Source organism: Wasmannia auropunctata, unplaced genomic scaffold, assembly GCF_000956235.1.
Source record: "Wasmannia auropunctata unplaced genomic scaffold, wasmannia.A_1.0 LD334508.1, whole genome shotgun sequence".
Lineage (NCBI taxonomy): Eukaryota > Metazoa > Arthropoda > Insecta > Hymenoptera > Formicidae > Wasmannia > Wasmannia auropunctata.
The window spans coordinates 973,226-983,203 of NW_012028382.1; the positions used below are offsets into that span (position 1 = coordinate 973,226).

The following is a 9,978-nucleotide window of genomic DNA, read 5'->3' on the forward strand; positions in this document are numbered from 1 at the left end:
TATTTAATTACGGAACATCAACGTTGAATGATCTACATTATCTGGGTCGCCTTCGGATCTTTGTGCATCACATGACACGTGAATCCCACGAAATGTAATTAGGAACCATCAAGAAGATTATGAATTCCGCACACAATAAAATTAATTATAATTAATATGTATTAATGGAAAAATATATAAATTTTAAGAAACAAAATTAAATATCGATGGGGATTTCTAATAAAATAAAAATTAATAAAGAGACTCCAGTAAGCCGAATTGAAATCTAGATCGAAGAGGCTGCCTGGTGAAATTCAAAGAAACTTCCCCCACAATCTAACGTGCTCGCGTGTACCGCTCTCGATCTTGATCTCTTGGCCCACCGTGCACGTGGCATAACGACGCGGCGGGAGGTTGGAATCGGGGGACGTTGGGGCTCGATGCGCGCGGTGGGGACACGGGCGAAGGTAGGAGGAGGTATATGAAATAGTAACTGTCAGCGTGTAGGCCAAAGTTGATGGCACATTGTCGTATTAAGCCGGGGGTAATTTGTCTGGCCTTCTCTCAACCACCTACACCCGGGAACGACGGCCGTTCGACGACCTCTCCTGGCCTTCGATTCGACAACGGCGCGCCTTCTCCACTTCTTCTTCCTCCCTCTCTCGCCAGCTGAAATAGATAGAGAGAGAGAGAGAGAGAGAGAGAGAGAGAAATGCGAGAAGATTCCACATCCCGATGACATATCCAGGAGGTGGATCCCTACTCCAGGACCGGCCCTATAATCGGACCGAAGAGGTGACAGAGTGCTGATAACGTCACATATAAATTTACGAGGAAGCACCATTGCGTCGCAATCGCATATCTCGATGTAGAACGGGAGCTTGTATGACAGCGAGTATGCCACATTAAAATGAGACTATTCGCCGCTACCAATCCTCCGCTATGGCGATTTACAATGTTGAACATTTCTCGAATGAGCCTTCCAAGTGATTAGCGCACGACGTCGTTTTTCATTTCATTTATTATGACGAGACCCGACACGCTGAAAAACATTTGGCGGGACCTCTCTGGGAGACGCGCCACGTCTTCAGATTTAACATAAGTGATAAACGATGCACAGAGTAAGATTGTGTATACACGCATGCATAAATTTCCCCAACAACTTTGTGTTCACCAATGTTGCATAATGACCGGGTCGAAATCGCGCCGGTATTCGTCCCTGGGCGACCTCCGGCGGAATACCAACGGTCAGCAAATGGGCCTAATTTTTATTTCTCGCGCCATTTCTTAATGCCACCTCCTCCACCCGCCGCGTCCCCGGCCCCGTATACGTCTGATTACACAGCCGAAAGGAGACAGATCGGCCGCATTAGCTCTCTTAGAAGCCCTTTCACGCGCGAGCGTGCTTTTACACGCTATCGCTACGAGGAATCCGTGAATGCGTGAGAGTGCGTGTGCCGCCGGCCGGACACGCACACGCGGATACCTGGCTTTTACACCTGCGGGCCCACGGGTGTTACCGTGCGGAGCGGTAATAATAATTTGGACGGCGACGAGCGGCCGCATTTGATGTTCCGGAGTCGCCTGCTGGGCGAATCGCGCGACAATGTCGTCTCTCTCCCCCTCCCTCCACCCCTCCCCATGCGGGGACCTCCTAACACGCAACTCAGAGTAATCGATCATTACTCCCGGGGGCTATTAAAAAGCGGCCGGGTCCTCGTCCGAAACCCGGGCGCACCACACCGCGGCCTTGATTTCGCCACGGCCGCCGTTAATTAATTCAGCTCACGAGAAGGCGCGAGTTTTTGGATCCCGCCGGTCCTTTCGTCGCAGCAGCCCAAGCAACAATCGGGTCGACACTTTGCGATCTCTCTCTCTCTCGGTGCTATTTATCAAACGTAGAAAGCAACCAATCATTCCGTTATCGCCTTACGCGATACGTGAATCGCTCGGATTAATGAGAACGTTGTATAGATAACGGTGACTTCATTAGCGACGTCGTCCCTCTAATTAACTCGGCTCCACGTCGCAGTTCATTCTTTATCCGTCAAGCTGTACAGCGCGGATGTGAGAATAGATGCGAGAGAAAAGGGCGCATAGAAGCCACTCACCGAGGATGTTAAAAACTTTTACTTCTTGAATTACTCGTCTGACGAGTTTTTTCAATGAACCTGTCGGGCAACATCATTTTCGTCAAAAATTTAATAATATCAATTGCATGTGTGTGTGTGTGCGTGTGTGTGTGTGCGCGTGCTACGCGTGTGTGCGCGCACACCGTGGCTTGCTAACCGCAACGAGCCCGCTATATTTTATCATCAATGAAATTGTCATGCGAGGTAAATTTTGATATCATAAAAGTTACTCGCGCGCGACAACATAAGACGCAAGACGGGACCCCGAGAAACCACCCAGATACGTAGAGGAACTACCGACCTACGAAATTACTATGATCTTGCTAGCATCTCCGGAAGATCGATAATAATCGCAATCACGAAGTAGTCATTCGTAACGAGCGCTCCTTGTGTACGTGAAGCGAGACGAATCCGCTGGCAGTCGCGTAGAAAGGAAGAGCCTCAGTAAAAAAGAAATTACTAGAAAATAAAGACTGGAAGAAGATAAAAAGAAAGCAAAAAAGAAAAATGTATTTACTGCAGAAAATGAAATTATTCCTCTCTCAAATACTTGACATTTTACTCGATAGTAAAAAAAAAATGCGCTGACTTTATATCTGCACAAATAACATTTAGGAGAAAACTTAGTCATCTCAATCAATTTTAATAATTTCGTTGGACTTTCAGATTTGCTTAGAATTTAACGTTAGTTCAATCTGTCGTTCAAGCGCGTATACACAATTGCTGTTTTAACGTGTTAATAACGGGGATACTCGTGTACCATCAGACAGGAAATTCCGTATGCCGCGGCAAGAGAAGAAGAGAAAGACCTATATAGATACACAAGCAAGAGCGGAAAGAAGGTAGAAACTTAAAGAGACGAACGGTTCCCCGGTGCAGGGGAAAAGCGGGGGAAAGGGAAGAAGAGCCGCACGCGCACGTCTACGCGCTGCGCGACCTGCCTCGCGCGCATCGCTTACGCACGTGCGTGTATATGCAAACGCGCCGCATGGGGCGACGGAGACGACGGCCGACAGAGTACACGAGGCACCGAGGCAAAAGGTGGAATAAGAATGAGAGGAGGAGCGAGGGTAGGGCCGCGAGGGGACGCGGACGGGCCGAGAAGAGCCGACGGGCGAGGGGGGGGGGGAGAAGGGTGTAGGTACTTCTGATTCTAATTACCTCGAGTTACGAGCGGACAACCGGCCGATCCCGCCGCGGCCGGTCCACGGGGGTTTTCTCGCCGCGCGACCGCGCACGCCGTAACTTTCTGTGCTCCCCATAGCTTATAGACCACGTACCGGCGTAATGGCCCGGCCGGACGATACGGTACGGGTACGATACGGTTACGGGGTAGACGGGAATGATGGGCGACGTGAGCGCATCACCGAGGTACTCTCCGCTCGCGATCATCCTCCGCGATGATACCGGCTTTTCGGGATCGCCATGCCAGGAGATACCTTCGAGTGGCAATGCAGCGAGGTGACGTAGCGCGCAATCGCTTGGAAATATTTGCTCGTATTGCATATCTTTGTCCGCTTAATTATAACCGAGGCATTTTTGTCGCGCGTACACGATCGCGCGTGATCGATGCAACAATTACGCGCGTTATAATGATACGAGGTTCACAATTAATTTTAGGCCTTATAAATGGAATTAACTTTAAATTTGTTGCAAAGTGAGGCGCGGCACAGAAAAGTATGTAATAACAAGTTCTGAGAAATATAATATAAATTAGGGGCATTAATTCTTCGAAACCAGTTATAATGCTACAGGTAAATAAAATAGGCGTATAAATGAGAAGCCTCCGCGTATGTTCGATAAGTTACAAGGTTGCACTGTTAAAGAATGTTGCCGCGTTTCGAAAACAGAAACCGACTAATCGGGTTCTATAGAAAGCATCATCAACCGATCGCCGCGCTCCTTTTCTTCGCGGCTGTGCAAACGGTCAGCGCGATCGGCAGGACGGAAATACTTCCCGTCAATTTTATTATCTTCGTCGTTAGATCAAGTATGAATAACCGGTTTATTATAATTTAAATCGGCTGCCATTAAATCAATAGCTCGTTAGGACACTTTGAAACCTCGAGCTGTTTGCCTAGAAAAAAAAGGAAGGCACACAGCGCGTAATCGTCGTGGAATCTCGAGTGGTTTCCTTCTTCGAGCGGAATCTATGCCGCGCTCGGACGACTTCATTTAGACGATCGTAAGAGCTATAATTAATAATTACGTGCAACGACGTCGCGCATAATCGCTCTGAATCTGTTCGCGTTTCCACCGTCTCGACTTCCTCTCCGCGCTGCATCTTCCTGCGTTCTGACGGCAACACGAGAGAAAGAGAGAGAGTGAGAGAAAGCGGCTCTCTTCCCGTCAGTCTTTCACTCTTTCCGCTTTTCGCAAACCGTGACCCATTACATTTCGGCAGCACGATAATGAGAAGGCGTAGAGCAAGAGGAACAAGAAGTTGACGACAACGAGGATGGTTAAGCAAGGTGGAAGCCCCGCAGCAAGGCTCTGGCACGGACTATCCATGCGCCATTAATAAAAAGTAAAAGAAAGAGGAGAGAAAGAAAGAAAACGTAAAAACGCACCACCGGTCCGCGGATTCCGTGATAAACCGGGAGGTAAGTACGTGCGAGACGGCCGGGCCGGGCCCGGTCTCGCTCCTTCGACCAGAAAAAGAATGTAATATTTATTCACGAAAATGTTTCTTCACGCGAGCTCCGGGGGAGAGACAGCCGGAAGTCTTTCACCGCACCCGGCGGCGGCATCGCTTTATATCACTTTCACGGAATTTTCTTCTTTCTTTTAGTGAAATCGTCATGAAACGAGAAGAGAGAGAGAGAGAAAAGGCAGCGTGTGCGTGAGTCCTCCACGTCATGGAGTCTCTTCCCGCTTCCGTTCCAGCTAGTCCTTTAATTCTTCGAAACCGGCAACTAGTCGCGCGTTTTTCCTAACGACATGCGATGTATGGATACTCGAACGCGCGCGCACGCCGTGTCTGACCATGCGAATCTCCGACACGGAGATAACCGTTAGAGGCACTCGGTGAACTGAAGAAGACGGCAATTACTTGAACGCGAGTCCTCGAGGTGGGTCGAAGGAATTTCAAACGCGCAACGATACTTCTACCGGTCTCATCGCGTCCTTGAAATGATCCACACAGACCATATTCTCAACGCGACTCCATTGCACTTTGCAGCTGAGCAAATGGACTTTTTCCCGATTTTTTCAGACTTTGTCGCTATACTCTGCTCATCACTGTCTCTCTGTCTGCGAAACGTTCCCGCGGGGAATGGATCAAAACGGAGCCTCGAGCGGCTCCCTCGGAATTTTTCGAGGATGAATAAAAATGATGTGAGAAGGGCGAGATGTAGGTGAAGGGAGAGAGGTGGACTCTCTGGCATCGCCACGTAATCTATCGGCGTGCATGTCGATAACGAAGCGGAAGAGGACGAAAGCGAAGAGGGTGGAAGAAGAAGAGGAGGAGGAGGAGGAGGAGGAGGAGGAGGAGGAGGAGGAGGAGGAGGAGGAGGACGATGAAGACGACGACGATGACTGTGCTGATCTCGATGGACACGGGAGAGGCGTTTCGGTTACCGCGGGGGGTAAAAAGCGCGTTTTAACACGGTTCCGCCACGATCGTGCTCCGTTAGCCGGTGCGGCCGATCTCGCGGCACTTCTAGATTAATCATCGAACCGAAAATAAAGGTCCTCTCTCGTTACATCGTTACATTGTCGCGTCGCGGAGGAGCTCGAGAACGCTTTTTCGCGACGGACCCGCGTACGGAGCTTAACTTTTCAAGGTAGACAGTTTTTCGTTCGGCCAGCGCGTTCGCGTAATTCTTTTCTCATCGTTATCAGATGCGATCTCGCGACTCGACACAGCTGGAAGATAAGAATCGTGATTGATCGATGGTAACAGTTGAGAAAGAAAAAAAAGAGATAGAGAAAGAGAGAGAGAGAGAGAGAGAGAGAGGCGTTTCTTACTTCCTACTTTTCAATACAGAAACCGTAGCGCGCTCGCTTACGCGCGAGCCCTCCGGCCGATACAATGAGGCAATTTCGCAATAATGACGTTGCAAAAGTCAACGACCGGAATTTGTCGTTAAGTGGTTTCGGGAAGAAATCTAACGCTTTATTTTAATCGTGTTTTACGAGCGTAAAATACGCGCGGCGTTTTACTCGCCCGGTCGTTGGCACCGGCACCGGCGCGGCGTGGCAGCGGCGGCGAGACGTCGCGGTAAATAATGCAACGCGAGATTACGTCGCGGGACGAAACGGCCGCCGCAGTATTTCGTCAACCGGGGGCCTCCTTAACCCACCGCGAAGAAAAAGCGTCGCGGCGTAACGAGCTGCAAAAGAACAAATAGCGTATAGCGGTAAAAAAAAAAGCAGCCTCCTTGTAAATAACGAGCGTGATCTCGAGAACAAGATTACCTACACGGGACATAAAAATTGAAATGCTTGCGAGTTGCGCGTAAGATCGGTAGCCGAGTGCGAGGGCGATATAACGAACAATAATCCGAAAAATATTCCGAGCCGCGACTTTATCGCGAGATAAGCCGCATAATACAGATGGCTCACTCGTGAGTGGTCATTTGTCATCGTACAACTTTTCGGGATCTCTTCCGAGGTGTAGCGTGCGAAGGAAAGGGAGCAAGTACTACATACGTGTGGGCGGCCGTACGACGGACAGCATGAGAAGCGTAGCGTAAATAAAAAAAAAGAGGGAAGGGCTACCGTCGCTTCTCTTCGATAGCCAACATTGTATCCTCGCGAGTACCTACTTCAATATGCAAGAGAATCTTATCGACCGCGCGGTGGCAAGTCCTCGCGACGTATCGAGATGCAAGAAACGAAGAGGCAAAAAAGGGAAAGAAGAAGAAAAAGAGAGAGAGAGAGAGAAGAAAGGAAATGGAGCAAAAGGGACAGAAAGGATCGCCGTGCATAATGGCCACGACATTACGATCGGGATTACGCGCGCCGAAAAGTAGACTCGTTTCAATGCCAAGGCATCGTCACTCGTTCGAGAGGCGGTGTGTTATGCGCGTTTCGCCGGTTCTCTCCGGGCACGGCGTCTCCGATCCGGCTTCGCCTCCGCCTCGCTCCGTTCTGGCCGGCGCGCAGCCTGCACGTCCACGGCGGGACGAAACTTTGCCGGCGGCTGATGCCGGCGGCCGCGCCGCCCCGTCGGCCCCCGGTCGGTCGCGTTTACGGCTGCGGAACTATTGGCTATCTCTTGTTGTGTATCTGGCATATTGTTAAGTTAATTGAAAGGGATGATAAAATCGCGATGTTTTTTGACGTTAAGCGAGGTGAGCGGCTCGCGAGAGAATGAGACAGGAAGCGTGGTGGCGAAGAGAAAAAGAGAGAAAAAAAGGGAGAGAGAGACAAAGGGGAGAGGAGAGTGCTGCGGGAGGGCGGAGGTCTAACCTGAGGCAGACGGAAAGAAAAAGAGAGATCAGAGAGAGGCGGAGAGAGGAAGCAGAGAGCGAGAGAGAATCGTATGCATGCAGAGAGAGAAAGGAAGGGAGGGGGAGAGAGAGAGAGAGAGAGAGAGAGAGAGAGAGAGAGAGAGCACAATATCTTACATCCATTCTTTATCATAATTGATTTTTGTTACATTTATTGATTTTATTCTATTAATTATCGTAAGATATAGCTTCCTTACCTGGATACTTTTGATCAATCATTTGCATTATCTGCACATATGGGCTGGGATTAAATTTATCATTTTTGTATCCAATGTCTTGTACAGTTATGGGACGATATAATAATTGAATTGGATATAATCTTCCAGGAACCTATGTACATGTGAAAATGTCAGTGAGTTGATGTGTGACAGGCTTGTGCCAACAAGTACAAGTAAAATTGCATTAATGTGATTAAGCTTTTTAAATTATTAAAATATATTACTGTATGTACACACAGAGACACTTACTTCTATTACTTTCACATTTTCCTTTGCAAAATAATTACTAAAAAGTTCTATATTAATAGTGGCGGACATCAATACTAATTTCAAATCGGGTTTTTGATAAATGATACATTTCATGATTCCGAGTAAAAAATCCCCGTGTAGATGACGTTCATGTATTTCATCCAAAACTATCACATCATATGCGAATAAAGTTAATTCGCCCGACACCTATTTAAAAAATTTACATAAACTGTCGAAATTATCTAATAATTTATAGTATTTATACATATGTATATCTAATTATATCTACCTGGCGCAACAATAAACCCTCTGTTATAAATGTAATGTTTGTCTCTTGGTTTCTCTGTTTCTCAAAACGTATCTGATATCCAACTCTATTAAGATTCTCGCTCAATGTTTCCAAAGCAACTCGTTTCGCTAACGAGATACATGCTATTCTTCGGGGTTGAGTGCATGCTGTAAAAGTTACAAGTAAAAAAAAGTTAGATTTAATTTGTGCTGCATAATTATAAATTAATATACACTGAAAATCCTTAGACTGACAAATAACACTTGTAGTAAAACTACTTTACCAATCTTTCGAAAACCAGCTTCATATAAATATCGAGGGATCTGAGTAGATTTCCCACAACCAGTATCTCCTGCAACAATGATTACCTTTTCCCTCTTTACCATTTCGATAATTTCTTCTTTATATTGTGCGACTGGTAAGTTAGCTTGTGTATCTCGGAGCTTTTTTAATTTGTTAAATTTTTCCTTTTGTTTAAAATCCAAGTAGAAGAGTATTACATCCCTAAACTTGAGCAGTCGCGATGCGGTCAACGGTTTGATCTCTGGGACTCTGGCAAACAATTCTCCATAAGACAAATTAAGATTCAAATTTAGACAATGGGACTTGTGATACTTTTCCGGTAGCCCAATGGAATTTAGAGCAGAATCAACTGTAGATTCATCACTATCGCCCAATTGTTTCTTAATGGACTCGTATTTCTCGACAAATTTCCAAAAGTCCGCGACGTCATGGACAACATTCGGATTTGCCGTGAAAATCTTGATCAATTCCTGCTTACATTTACTGAAATACGAGTTGTCCTCGTTGCTATCTTCGTGACGATTTTCCAAGAATGAGTTTCGCACGAGAGAATTACTCGTGTGATCGGAAATCTGCTTGTGTATTTCCTGTTTTCCATTGTTTCGCGCAGATCCTGAGGAGATGCGTTTTTCCCTTTTGCAATCATCACGATGCTTTTTTCTGTAACACCTGTCATCCTCACGCCTACTTTCGTCACTGGACGAGCGATTTATTCGGTTCCTCGATAACATTCTCTACCGTATTTTAATGATTTTAATTCATATATTGCGTCATAACCTCAAATCATCGATGTCATTATGTCAAATCAGCATAACCTTGTTGCTTTGTTCCTTTATTCCGTGCATAATTTTCTTAATAATTTTCTCTTTGATATTTTTGCTACTTGGATTGTGCACACTTTGCTTGCGAGAGTTGCGAGATATTTTGCAATCTTACTTGATAATCTCTCACTCTGATGACAATGGCATGGCATCTCAGGCGACTCAACCGGACACCTGACAGTCCTGACGCACAGTAGCTGATAATGAGTTGCAAGATCGCCACGATCGTATATGTATGTGCATACATTGAGTAACTGCAGAGTTTTTTGAGTAACGCTGCATTTTTAATGTGTACCATCAGCATGTAGTATATGTAATAAATATTTCTCTATATTGATATATTTTTCTTTTTATTAATATATTTCTACATATTTGATGCGAGAGTCGCGAGATGCACTACTATATACATTTCTTTTTACCGTCGATCAATATCGATTACTCTGTCGATTATTGTCAATTACCATCAGAGGTTGCGTTCAGAAATGTCATTCGAAATTCGAATACGTATATATGTATGTATGTATATGCATA

The 9,978-nt window shown here is 46.4% G+C and overlaps 1 protein-coding gene across 1 annotated transcript; it reads right to left on the reverse strand.

The window, feature by feature from the left end:
- Positions 1-7,676: 7,676 nt before the first annotated feature.
- LOC105458498 (probable ATP-dependent RNA helicase DHX34) lies at positions 7,677-9,854 on the reverse strand. The gene is made up of 4 exons (XM_011703842.1): positions 8,607-9,854; positions 8,324-8,490; positions 8,035-8,241; positions 7,677-7,897 (listed from the first exon to the last, which is right to left on the reverse strand). Exons 1-4 carry the CDS (start codon positions 9,355-9,357, stop codon positions 7,736-7,738), a joined length of 1,287 nt encoding a protein of 428 aa, XP_011702144.1. The 5' UTR covers positions 9,358-9,854; the 3' UTR covers positions 7,677-7,735.
- Positions 9,855-9,978: the final 124 nt, after the last annotated feature.

Excerpts from the sequence above, each read along its gene's own strand:
- LOC105458498 (XM_011703842.1), bottom strand. The coding sequence starts at position 9,357 with ATGTTATCGAGGAACCGAATAAATCGCTCGTCCAGTGACGAAAGTAGG. Across the intron at positions 8,491-8,606 it reads AGCTGGTTTTCGAAAGATTG|CATGCACTCAACCCCGAAGA; the intron begins GTAAAGTAGTTT and ends TAACTTTTACAG. Across the intron at positions 8,242-8,323 it reads AGGGTTTATTGTTGCGCCAG|GTGTCGGGCGAATTAACTTT; the intron begins GTAGATATAATT and ends TTTTTTAAATAG.